This window comes from Solanum tuberosum, unplaced genomic scaffold, assembly GCF_000226075.1.
Source record: "Solanum tuberosum cultivar DM 1-3 516 R44 unplaced genomic scaffold, SolTub_3.0 scf00682, whole genome shotgun sequence".
Lineage (NCBI taxonomy): Eukaryota > Viridiplantae > Streptophyta > Magnoliopsida > Solanales > Solanaceae > Solanum > Solanum tuberosum.
This window is the reverse complement of record NW_006239635.1, coordinates 160,065-172,812: the sequence shown is the minus strand read 5'-3', so window position 1 is coordinate 172,812 and position 12,748 is coordinate 160,065. Positions and strand designations below refer to the sequence as shown.

General features: G+C 32.1%; 1 protein-coding gene across 3 annotated transcripts; it reads right to left on the bottom strand.

The window, feature by feature from the left end:
- Positions 1–842: 842 nt before the first annotated feature.
- Positions 843–6,386, bottom strand: LOC102592676 (high mobility group nucleosome-binding domain-containing protein 5-like). 3 transcript variants are annotated; one of them, XM_006367038.2, is made up of 3 exons: positions 6,157–6,384; positions 3,013–3,404; positions 843–2,925 (listed from the first exon to the last, which is right to left on the bottom strand). In XM_006367038.2, the coding sequence occupies exons 2-3, from the start codon at positions 3,363–3,365 to the stop codon at positions 1,152–1,154; spliced, it is 2,127 nt and encodes a 708-aa protein (XP_006367100.1). In that variant the 5' UTR covers positions 3,366–3,404; positions 6,157–6,384; the 3' UTR covers positions 843–1,151. The 3 variants fall into 3 exon arrangements, with proteins under 3 accessions (XP_006367100.1, XP_006367098.1, XP_006367099.1); XM_006367036.2 differs by having other exon boundaries at positions 843–3,404; positions 6,157–6,386; XM_006367037.2 differs by having other exon boundaries at positions 843–3,385; positions 6,157–6,386.
- Between the last annotated feature and the right edge of the window lie 6,362 nt (positions 6,387–12,748).

Below are 12,748 nucleotides of genomic sequence, written 5' to 3'. Positions count from 1 at the left end.
TGAAATTACTATTAGAAAGCAGGTGCATGTAACTATGGGCAGACTGGGTTAGGGCCCAAAGTTAGAGAGCCACAAGGTCCATCACAAAGAACTGAGAAAAAGACGAGGCTTATGATGCAACGTAACATGATCCAACACAATATCAACTTCCTCGATTTCTATTTCAATTTATTTTAATATCTTTAATTTCAATCAAGTCCGCTCATTTGACACCCTTGACTTATTTAGAAAGCCCTAAATGGATAGTTAACCCATTAATCATAAACAGTGAGATAAGATCTCACCTTTAATGTTGACTTCACATATAATTCATCTACACTATATGATTTTGCTTCACATGTAAACAGTGGGTCCATTTTTATTTTTTATTTTTGGTTAGACCTCTTTACAGCGTGGCAAAAGGATCATATATTAAATTATTAAATTTGACACTTATCTCCAACACCAATATTCAATATTGTGAGTTGCGATGGGGTAAAGAAATACCATCAAAGACCTCTCTATAATAACTATCATGCATAATGATATTTCAATGCAATAACTATGTTTTATATGGAATCGATGTTCCATATTATGTTATATTATACAATCTTTATTTGCTATAGCAAGTAAAGTTATCCAAATAAACAACATCGTTCAACCAGGTTTTATGCACAAAGTCGTAGAGACACCTAAAGTTTGCTCGATTTTTCATCTGGACGCTTGAACTAAGCCATGAAGCTATTGATATTACTTGAGATCATGTTGATGTTGAATGCTAATACTTTCATCTTCTGTGGGAACCATGATTTACTTGAACTCTACATTAATTTATACCTTATTAATCAAAACATCTCACAATATTCAAGCCACTAAGTCAAAACATAGCATATCTGTTCCAATACACTACACAAGTTTTGTAACAGAAGCACAATCTATATAGAAAATAGATTAAACAGAAAAATGGAAGACACTCTTTGTTCTAAAGAGGCTAGAAAGTAGAAACGATTATACAAGTTGGAGCCCTTCACTCTTGCCTATATTATGCCTGCAACATTAATATGGTCTACAGCTTATGAATTTTGCACATTTGTGAAACTGAATAATAGTAAACGGAAGTGTGAAAACTCATCACGAAAACTAAACACACTACTTGTTTAATTGTACAGTTATCATTCTGCTGCAGCATCTTCCATGCTTCCTTCAGTTTGTATTTCAGGAAGAGTTTCCACATCTGTGCGAACATGTTTCTCTTCCAAGTGGGTGGACGAATCAGAAGTATCAATCAGATCATCTTGAACTTCTCCCAAATTCTCAACAATTGATGCATCCACGTCTTCATCAGTAGTTCCGGTTTCTTCACTGCTAGTATCTGCCTTCTCAACCTCAGTTCCATTGTTATCATTCAAAGGCAACCCCTCATTATCTACTGCTTCAGCAGTTGCATTCCCTTGGACGACTTTTTCTGCCAGGGAAGGTTCTGTATCACCAGACACATTCGAGGAATCGACCGGTATTGAGTCTAACTCGTCGTTTTTAGAGGAAAATGTTAAATTAGAATCAATTTGATTGTCATCCACCGTATCTGCAGAGTTGCTGCTTTGCTGTGAAGTACTAGTTGACATGTTGGAAGACGTTGTATCCCCTACTGTGGCCTGGGTGCCATTCTGTAGAAGGTCATGAGTCTGTGTGCTCAGTTCTGTCGAGTAGGTTCTCGATTCAGAATTATCAGTCAATCCTTCTGTTCTTGTGGAATTTGAAACTGAATTGTCTGCAGCAGTGGATAAGATTGGGTCATCATGCTTCTCTTCACTGTTTGTTGTGTTTGGAGGACTGTCTTCCTCATCTGCTTTACCATTTTCCTCCTTCAAAGCCGCTGTTGTATTTTTGCTGGCATTGATCTGCATAATGTTATTAACACCATCTTCACTCTTGGCTTCAGCAGCATGTTCTACTTCTTGCTCTACCTTACCACTCTCATTTTCAGTTGTAGTTACAACTGTATCATGAGTCACTGCACTTGAAGCATCATCTGCTTTATAATGTTCTTCACGTGCCTCATGTGAACTGCTTGAGTCCTCGTCGTGATCATGGTCCTCCAATGAATTTTCTTCCTCCACCTGACTATCATTCACTTCAGTTTCCTTCTCGTTATCTTCTCCTCGTTCCTTGTCTTCATCAACAGCATCCACTTCTTGATCACGCTCTACATCAGACTTCTCATGATCATGATCATCGATCTCATCTTCTCTGCGTTCATCATTCTTCTCTTGATCATGATCATCGACCTCATCTTCTCCATCTTCTCTGTGTTCATCATTCTTCTCTTGATCATGATCATCTTCTCCATCTTCTCTGCGTTCATCATTCTTCTCTTGATCATGATCATCGACCTCATCTTCTCCATCTTCTCTGTGTTCATCATTCTTCTCTTGATCATGATCATCTTCTCCATCTTCTCTGCGTTCATCATTCTTCTCTTGATCATGATCATCGACCTCATCTTCTCCATCTTCTCTGTGTTCATCATTCTTCTCTTGATCATGATCATCTTCTCCATCTTCTCTGCGTTCATCATTCTTCTCTTGATCATGATCATCGACCTCATCTTCTCCATCTTCTCTGTGTTCATCATTCTTCTCTTGATCATGATCATCTTCTCCATCTTCTCTGCGTTCATCATTCTTCTCTTGATCATGATCATCGACCTCATCTTCTCCATCTTCTCTGTGTTCATCATTCTTCTCTTGATCATGATCATCTTCTCCATCTTCTCTGCGTTCATCATTCTTCTCTTGATCATGATCATCGACCTCATCTTCTCCATCTTCTCTGTGTTCATCATTCTTCTCTTGATCATGATCATCTTCTCCATCTTCTCTGCGTTCATCATTCTTCTCTTGATCATGATCATCGACCTCATCTTCTCCATCTTCTCTGTGTTCATCATTCTTCTCTTGATCATGATCATCTTCTCCATCTTCTCTGCGTTCATCATTCTTCTCTTGATCATGATCATCAACCTCATCTTCTCCATTCTTCTCTTTAGTATTGTTCTCTTCTAGATCTTCTTCCTCAGGCTTATTCCCTTCTTCTTCTTCTTCCACTGTTTCATCTTCTGGTTCCTCCCTATGCTTCTCATCAACTGTATCTAATCCCTCAATCCGTGGTAGATCTTTCCTTCCAAGTTTCATAAGTTCATTGCTACTTCCACTCTTAATTGAAGACTTGGCATCATCTTCATCAAATTCTTTCTTTTTATCATGTGAGTGCTTGACCTGGTAAATCAGCCAAAAGCAAACAGCAACCAACAGACAGATTTGTAAAACATTCTTAACCTTGACACCTTTGGATCTATGGTTCCTACTAGGTGACTGCTTGTACATGGTGAGTTTTACTACCTGTTCTGCAAAGATTTATTGAATCTGTCAACAACCAGACTCATATCAGTCCAAGCACTACTCAACAACTTCGAAGCAATTTAATCATCAATCAAATTCAATAAATATCTAGTCTAATAGTCTTACCTGTCAAATATATTCAGAGCATAATATGGCACATCAATCTTATAAAATGTGTTTGGCAAGTTTAAACTAGTGCATGAGTTGGAGAAACTAGTACTGTTGGAATCTACCAGTGAATTAAGTTCTAGATTTGCTAATTGAGCAGCCAAGGGTGTGGCCTAGTGATCAATAACGTGGCTGCAAACCTTGGAACTAGGGTTCAAATCCCAATAAAGACAAAAAAACAAATTATTTCTTCTCATATACCAAAGCCTTGGTGACTTCATGTTACCCCGAACCTGTGCTAGTGAGAGATAGCATATATCCCATGAAATAGTTGAGGAGCCAGCTTGCTATCATATAGCCCGTGAAATAATTGAGGTGCACGAAAGCTAATTTGAACACCATTATTAATAAAATAAATGTTTTAGATTTGCTTAGAAATTAAACTGTTGCTGTCATAAGCACCGGACGATTTTCACATTTGAGACTCTGAAAAGCATCATCTGGAATATATGATACTGCATAATTGCATATATCTCTTGACTTAAGAGGTATCTCAAACAATTAGGAGAATATCTGACAGGAGAGGAGTTATTTGGACGTAATGAATAGAGTTTTTCCTTAGGATGGGTCAATTGTTTAAATTCGATAAAAGGAAAAACTACAGGCCCTAGCAAGACCTATTTGTAGCTGACAACTAATCAGTTGACCCCGATTCCTCACGAACTTGACTTTGGCAAAAGTTTACAAAAATGGCAACAATATGAATCTCTCTATATTTTGGACATGTTATGGTCAAAGTTTGAGGCCATAAAGTTCCCATAGTTGGACAGGTCGCCTAACTGAAAAGCCCCTACCCCCATATCAAAAGAGTCCTTACCTTACTTGTTCATTCTACTAGACCTCCTTATCATATGTGCAAAGAGCCCATTCGGTTTAGCAAGATACAATGTTCATACCCCAGTTGTTCAAAGTAGAAATATCAGGAATATCATGATCTAATAGGGCTTGCTTGGAAAATTATAAGGAGCCTAGAGAGCTATTGAGATGTTTAATAACCCAAGGAGAAGAATAGGACTCCTCACAACATCATAACACGATTACCATTATAATCTTCCCCACAACAACCAAGCCATAGCCTTGTTAAGGAATTAAATATCATTTAGTTTACAAGTAGTATATAGAAAATAGGCACCAGATTGCAATTTTTAAGAAGTCAAAATACCTTCGCATTACCATTGCCATGTGCCTCACATATGGCACTATAGGCTGACAGCCATTGATCTAAATTTTTCTGAAGTCAACTGTCAGCTAGGTATTATAATACATGGTGAGTTATAAGCAAGCTAAAATTTTCTAAGCAAGAAGACTAGCAGTACTTAGGGATGTAATCTCAATATCCTACCTCACCCTCTTTAACAAGCAGGGAAGTGAAACATATCAGCGGAAGAGAGAAGGGTGGGGTTGCAATTTTGAGTTAGAAATTTCTCCACGTGAGGCCTTATTATTATTACTGAGATGGTTTGTCTTGGCAGTACTAATAGTTCAGTCAATCAATTTGGAAGGACATATTACTCAGTGCACGTCAACTTGCACACAAACTGACTCAGTAACCACTGTATATATATATATTTTTATTTTTATTTTTTTTGTGCATCATCTGCATTGTGAAATCCACCAGTACTAATCTCAAAATCCAACTGAGCCACTAGTCCCGGTTTAATAAGAAAAGACAGTTAAATCAGATAAATAGTAAATGATGTAGTTACTCATAGTTTTAACAATGCCAGTAACAGAATTGTGAAGTTCTCCTAAATAAAAATAAAGAAGGAAAAGAAAAACTGAGAGCAAACACTGAACCCCTTGATCGAATTCTGTTCATAAACGAGAAGTGCTTCAATTTCATGGAAAAAGGGCGCAATCTTTTTTTCCCAATTGCTTCTATCTAAATGTAATTAGCACAAAGAGTTCATAAGAGACACAAAGTGCTGAGAGATTACTTTCACTGTGTAAGTCCTATTTACACAATCAGGTCACTTATTAGGTAATCACAGTTAAATCCTTCATAAGCATAAATTAGTAACTAACCTGTAATCGCAAATTAGAATTCCCTAATACTGTAAAAAAAATAAAAATTTACACTATCCGTGCAGATAACTTAAATTCTTCGCTAATCCTTGCACAACCAGCTCGACCCAATGCAAATATGGTACAAACTACTCCATAGTCACAGATTATAGAAGCGCATTTCTTCTAAACCCTAAAATAAATATTCCAACTTATGGAAACTGATGAATCAACAAAGAATATGGAATGTTGATTAATATAAGGGAACCCTAACAACAAAACACCAAACTCCATAAATGCAATGACAAGAGTAAGACAACTAATTCTAACTTACTTAAGACTTACCAAATCCCCAATTAATTTTACACCAAGACAAATTCAACCCAAGAAAACTCACACCCAAATTAACTTATTCATTAAATTACACAAACCCATTCACAGAAACAGTCAATGTACCAGAAAAAAGATCAATCGACTATTATTCATACAAAAAAAAAAAAAACAGGAGTGAGCTAACATTAATTGTACAAACTCAAACACTTCAACAAAAAAACACACAGTAAGGAAGAAATAAACTTCATTTTGAAGGGGAAGAAAAGAATACCTGAAAGTAGAGAAGCTTATAGTTCCAAGAAATGGAAAAAAGGGAAAGTAATAGCTTAGTCAAAGAGTTTTCTTAGATATATTGAATGATGAAATTGAATTGAAGGAGTCCTTCCCACCTATAATTCTTCTTCTACTTCTCTTTCTTATTCGGATCTACAAACAAAGCATCTACACTCTCTCTACTCTCTACTCTCTACTCTCTGCTCTCTGCTCTGTATTTGGACGGGCTCGGATACTTTTACTATAAATGGACCGGGTCATATGCCTGCTTCTCTTCTCATATACTACATGATTTTTCCGTGTTTGGTCCAGTTTGCGCGCAACATCTTATTTGGATGATTGTCATTATACTATTGTATTATTAGTTTAGTATTATTAGTTTAACTTCAATGTTTGTTTTGAGTGATACTTAATGTTAACAATAAAAAGTCTCATTTTATGTAACGATCGATTTGATGTGATTGAATTATTATCATAATATTTTCTTCTCATTTTGTTCCTATTTATTATTTAATAATTCAATTTTATCATTTACACTATTTTTCCATGGTAATTCTACCTTGTACCCTACTGTTCTTCTGAGTTTATCATTCAAATTATCGATGTGTGACATTATGTAACGACAAAGAACGATACAATCATTCCAAATGTTGTATATATTAAAAGAATACAGTACGATACAATAAAACACAACACAATATAATACGTTACATTATAAAATAATAACACCTTATTTGGATGGTTGCTACTCATTGTATTGTTAGTTTAAATACAATCGATTGTTACTTAAATTCTATTGTAACGTATCATTTAAATCCATCGTTAGGTAACGATGAAAAGATTCATTTTATGTAACGGACCGATTTGGTGTGATCGCGTTGTTACCTTAATATTTTCTTATCATTTTATCTTTATTTATTATTAAATAGTTGTATTTCATCTTTTACTCTACCTTTTTTAAAGGATCTCTACCCCGTTCCTTACTTTTCTTGTAAGTTTATCATTCAAATCATGGATGTGTGACATTCTGTAACGACGGAGAACGAGACAACCTATCCAAACATTATATTCATTAAAACAATACAGTATGATACAATACGATACATTATGAAACAATATGTAACAATCCAAACAAAGTGTTAAAGTAACAACCATCCAAACAAAGCGCAAAATTTGGGTTTTAAATACAAGAAATAACTTGGCATTTTGTGTACTAAATTTGAATCTTGATCTCTTCTGATATGTACTCGTTTCCATAAATGTTATGTACCCCTGGCCACGAGGCTAATGTTACCGATAAGAGTTCTTTTGAAATTAGGACTTTTAATATGAATTATCAATTTATTTGTATATTTTTTTAAAAAAAACATAATAAAATTTAAATTTTGAATTGGTTTTGATAATTAATGCCCTTGACTTTTGAATGTTTTTTGTTATAATATTATGTATTCATTTTTTATAAGAAAAAATAATAGTTCTTTGGATAATCGATTCATGTGGACAGACCAAATATAGAAGAGTGTTCCATTGATGGTCACATGCAAAGCCAGCATGTATTATGGGTCTTGATATTAGGCTTGTGAATTTGGACCCACCCTAATTTTGATGTGAATAATTGTTATAGATTTATATATATATTTTTGGCACTTAGTATATATATTGATTTTTACATAAGAGGAAGTATCATAATATATAAACTCTTTTAATGTAGGATTATCGGAAATATTAACACTATGTTAACAATGATCCAAACAAAGTGTAAAAGAGTCTCTCTACCTGATTATTTATTTATCATTCTTTTCAGATCTTATTTATAGAATTATATTAAATATATTATTACTATTACTATTACTATTATTACTATTATTATTGTTATTGTTATTGTTATTGTTGTTGTTATTATGCATTAAATTTTTGAGATATCGATGTTTTTTGAGTGAGTATAAATAAAAATTAACTTGAAATGGTCTTTTGGTTAAACTTGCAAGTTAGAGCTAAAAATCTTATTTCTATATTGTTCTAGAAGGACTAAAAAGATATCAAAAGTTTGACAAATTATTAAACCGCAACACTTGGCACAACTGCCTTCCTTTTTACTAGTCCAAATGTTTACAAAACAAACTTTTTTTTTTTTTGTAATTGGTTGACAAATAAAAATAAATCTTGGTTATAGTCTATATGGGATACTTTTCTTTTCTCATATAAAATATAAAATAGGAGCGGTAAAGTTTGGGAAATTTCGAATATTTTTTGCCTAACATATGGTCTTGTGAAAGGTCAAATTTCAAATATTTTTTTCTAAAATTTTGTTTGATTTATCAAGGTTAACTTTCTACATTTTTACATGAAGTTTAGACAAATAGTTTCGAACTTTAAACAATCCAACACACAATTGTTTAACATCAAAATCTACTTTTAAATAGTTTTAAATATTAAAAAAAATAAAAAAATTCTCAACCATTAATAATCAAAAGAACAACAAAGCTAACAAACACTTTTTTTTTTTTGCAGGAAATGGTGATTTGTCAAAATTTTCAAGTTTTTCAATGATATCCACTTAGGTGTTTTCAGTACGAATGGCAGTATATTTCAGAAAGGGGGAAAATAAGTGTGCTTTTTACTCATGTTAGAGTATTTGACATGGAAACAAAAAATTTTCTATCATTGGAGCATTTATATATAATCTAGATAAGTACTATGAAAGGTGGAGGCCATGGAGGTAAGGGTGTGGGCTAGAGATGAAGATGATATGTGTTATAGGGTGGAGAGTATATAATCAATATAGAATACTACATGTGAATTTTCTTTTACTAATTTTTTTTTTTCATTTTTAAAAAACTTATTTTCGCAAAGACTCAGAGCCTACTTACCATGGATAGAATATGAACCATATATTAACATAGGAACTTGACAACAAGGATGAATATTTACCCACGTAATTCTATAATATTTAATCAAAATTTAGTAGTGTTAGATGATTTTCTGTTAACAAAATGAGATATAAAATATTAAAACACTTCTATCTGGACAAAGTTATACAATATATACATAAAAGTCCTATATAAAGATACTAATGCAAATAAATATAAACCAATTTATTATTAAAAAAATGTGGACCAATGAATCAATCAACAAGTACCTTAAGCACTATATATATTGTATATACACTGTATACCAAATATGTATACACAAGTATATTTGAATTTGATGAGTGAATCATTCAAAAGTATTAAGTTAATACAAAAAAGTAATAAAAGTTGATACAAACATTGGTTCCATCAGTCGTATTAACTTAAGTGCGCTAACATTGGTTCCAGAGGCGGATCTAGGATTTGGAGGTCGTGGGTGTCACATTGTTCAAGATAAAAGAATCGGTTGCTTTATCTTTGGATTACCATTCGGCTATTAATCTTTTTCGATTTTTATAAACAAATCAATCAAACATGCATGTTAGTAATATTTTCTTTTAGATATTATGAGATAAGAGATAACTAAACAATTTAATTTTATTTCCTTTTTGGAATTAGATGCTTATTCGCAGAAACTTTGAGGAAAAAAAATTCACATTAAAATTTGAGTTTGTATAAACCATTTAATAGTATTAACTTAATATATTCATACTCCATTGAATTTATGTGTTTTTGGAGATACATAGTAGGGAAAGAATAAAAATTATAGTTTCAGCCTAGTCATCTTACTTAGAAAGAACTTTTAAATTAAAAAAAAAATCTAGTAATAATATTCCTCATTTTTAAAACTTATATTTTTAAAAAACTACCATTTAAATATATTCTTAATAATATTTATTTGACGTTCATAATTCAGTACTCATTAATTGTTAAAGAATAAACAAGTAACACTCATATTAAGAGATTAATAATTAGTGAAAGAGAAAGTAAAAAAAAACTAAAAATTAATTGTGAAAAGGAGTCAAATTGAATTAATAAAGAATAGTAAATAAATAAACATAAATGGAAGAAAAAATAAATTAAAGTCCTTCACACAATAATGAAAAAGACAAAAACGAAACAGCAAGCCAAAAAATAAATAGCGCCAGCGAGGTTCGAACCTGCGTTGGGCGTGTGGTAGACTTTCAAGTTTCACCTTTGCCAATTGAGCTGTTCATGATTTTCAGATGGTGGGTAGCAATGTTAATATATATAGAATTATTTTACATATATACATATATATACAAAGTTTTTTCCGAGATCACTGGGTGCCGTGGCACCCCCACCCGTCCACATAGATCCGCCCATGATTGGTTCCATCAATTATTAGTAGGAAGAGGGTTTGATATACCCTTCAATATTGTCATTTAGAGTTGATAACCCTCGTTATGAAAGTGACTCATATATACCCTTATCGTTATACAAATGACTTACACATATCCTTACCATTACAAAAGGAGCTCACATATACCCTTCATCTAATGAAAGTGAAAAGATTAGTTTTAAGTTTATTTTTTTTTTACTTTAAATTTTAGAAAAATTCATGTAGGGGTATATATATGACCCTTCTGACAAAGTTCGAGGTATATTTTAATTTTTTTCATACAAAAATTATTTTTTGACTTATTTGATTATCATTATTCGAGTTTCTTATTCTTTTTTTATTTCATTCTTTAGTGTAAAGAAAAAAATTTAAACTATTTTTTTTGCGGCTATATTGTATTTTAGTTTTTTTTTATTTGTAAAAATAAATTAAAAATAGGGCATCTATAATAAATTTACAAGAAAATTTGCGAAATATAAATAAATTTGACCATCAAAATAATAAATTTATATTAGTCGTTGAAACAAAAAAGTCAAAAAAAATAATACGTGTGAGAAGGATCAAATATACCCATATGGATTATATTTTAAAAAATAAAATAATAATTAAAAGATTAAATTAAAATTAATTTTTTCACTTTCATTAAAAGAAAAGGGTATATGTGAGCCATTTATATAACAGTAGGAATATATATGAGCCACTTTTATAATGAAGTGTATATCAACTATAAATGACAAAATTGAGGAGTATATCAGACCTTTTTCCATTATTAATAGTTAATACAACTAACAGTCAAAATGCTATCATGAATTTGTATTTTTTTCTTATAGAAGGGGAAAAAAAGAAGCAAAACTCCATTCTTCTTTCTCCTTAAACACATACTATTAGACTACATAGATATTATGCGTTACGGCCTAAATCCTAATATAATTTATCGTCATTCGTTCCTGAGGAGTTGATAACAAGAAGAGTTACATCCCTTCACATAAATTATGACAAGAAGATACTTTTTTTCGTCTCAAAATAAGTCTTATTTTTATATATAAAAAAAATTATCTCAAAATAAACGTTAGCTTAAGAATTCAAAAAAATAATTAACATGTTTTTTTTCCAGCTATATATACTCTTATACATCATCTTCTTAACAATTTTCAAGATACAATGGAAATGGATTCTGTATTGGTGGTGAAACTGGCCCATGTATCTGTTTCTACATGTGCAACCCCAATTAGTTAAAACTCCCTTGTAATTGAACACCCTTAGTTGGGCTATATTTCTAGATCACGTTGATGATGTTTAAAATTTGGTGTATATATATATATATATATAATATTAAAAAAAAATATTTGATCAAGATATACAGAAGAATTTTTCAGTGAAAGACATTTCCTTAACTATACTCGATATACTGTAGCTTCGTCATGGTGTTTGATATCTATTTTGAGCCTAACAAAAAGGGGTAAAACAATCATACCAATAATGATCCTGTTTTAGGGGCTTAAACGCGAGGTAATACTAGTTGAGGTTAAAAAAAGAAATAAAAAAGGTATCCTTGCTTAAATTTACTTTTCTTCTACTCTATGATTTACATTACTACATAACTTGGTCTATTTATTTTGAAAATAGAGTCGTATTAGGATCAACCGCTTATTATAATGCCAAAAGTTATAACTAATAATGAATGCGTTACTTTATTTCTTAACTAAGTCCATCAAACAAGAGTCATGTTCAATCATGACTCTGACTCAGATCACCCTAGTTTCATGGACCTTCCCATAGACAGGTTGTTGACATTATCCAATAAGTCACTACTTAAATTTTAATTTTTACTTCATACGTTTTTTTTTCTTTAAAAAATAATTAATTAGTTTCATTTATTTTCTCCAAAAATATTTTTACAATATATAGTAGGCAAAAGTACTCATTACCCCCCTGAACTTGAAGCTTTTTATACGGTGTACACCTAAACTAAATTCCATTTTAATTACCCCCGAACTTGTTTATTCCTCCGTCGCGTACACCTTTTTCGTCCACCTGCTCCTATTGTGACTACACGCACGCGACAGCTGGCAAAAGTGGTGATGTGGATTTCCACCTGGATAAATAATAGCCACCTGGATAAATTAATATTGCAAGAAATAAATTTCTTAAATTTAAAATTCATTGTTTAAAAGTTATTTTTGAACAAGGGCTGATTTCGCGGAACTCCTTCTGGATTTGGGTTTTCTAGACGTGAAGTTGGTCGATTAAATTTTAAATTTGTCTGAAATTCTTACCAAGTGTTAATCTTTGTTTCCTTTACTTTTCATTTACATTTT

Coding starts and splice junctions, on each gene's coding strand:
- LOC102592676 (XM_006367036.2), bottom strand. CDS start 3,365: ATGTACAAGCAGTCACCTAGTAGGAACCATAGATCCAAAGGTGTCAAG.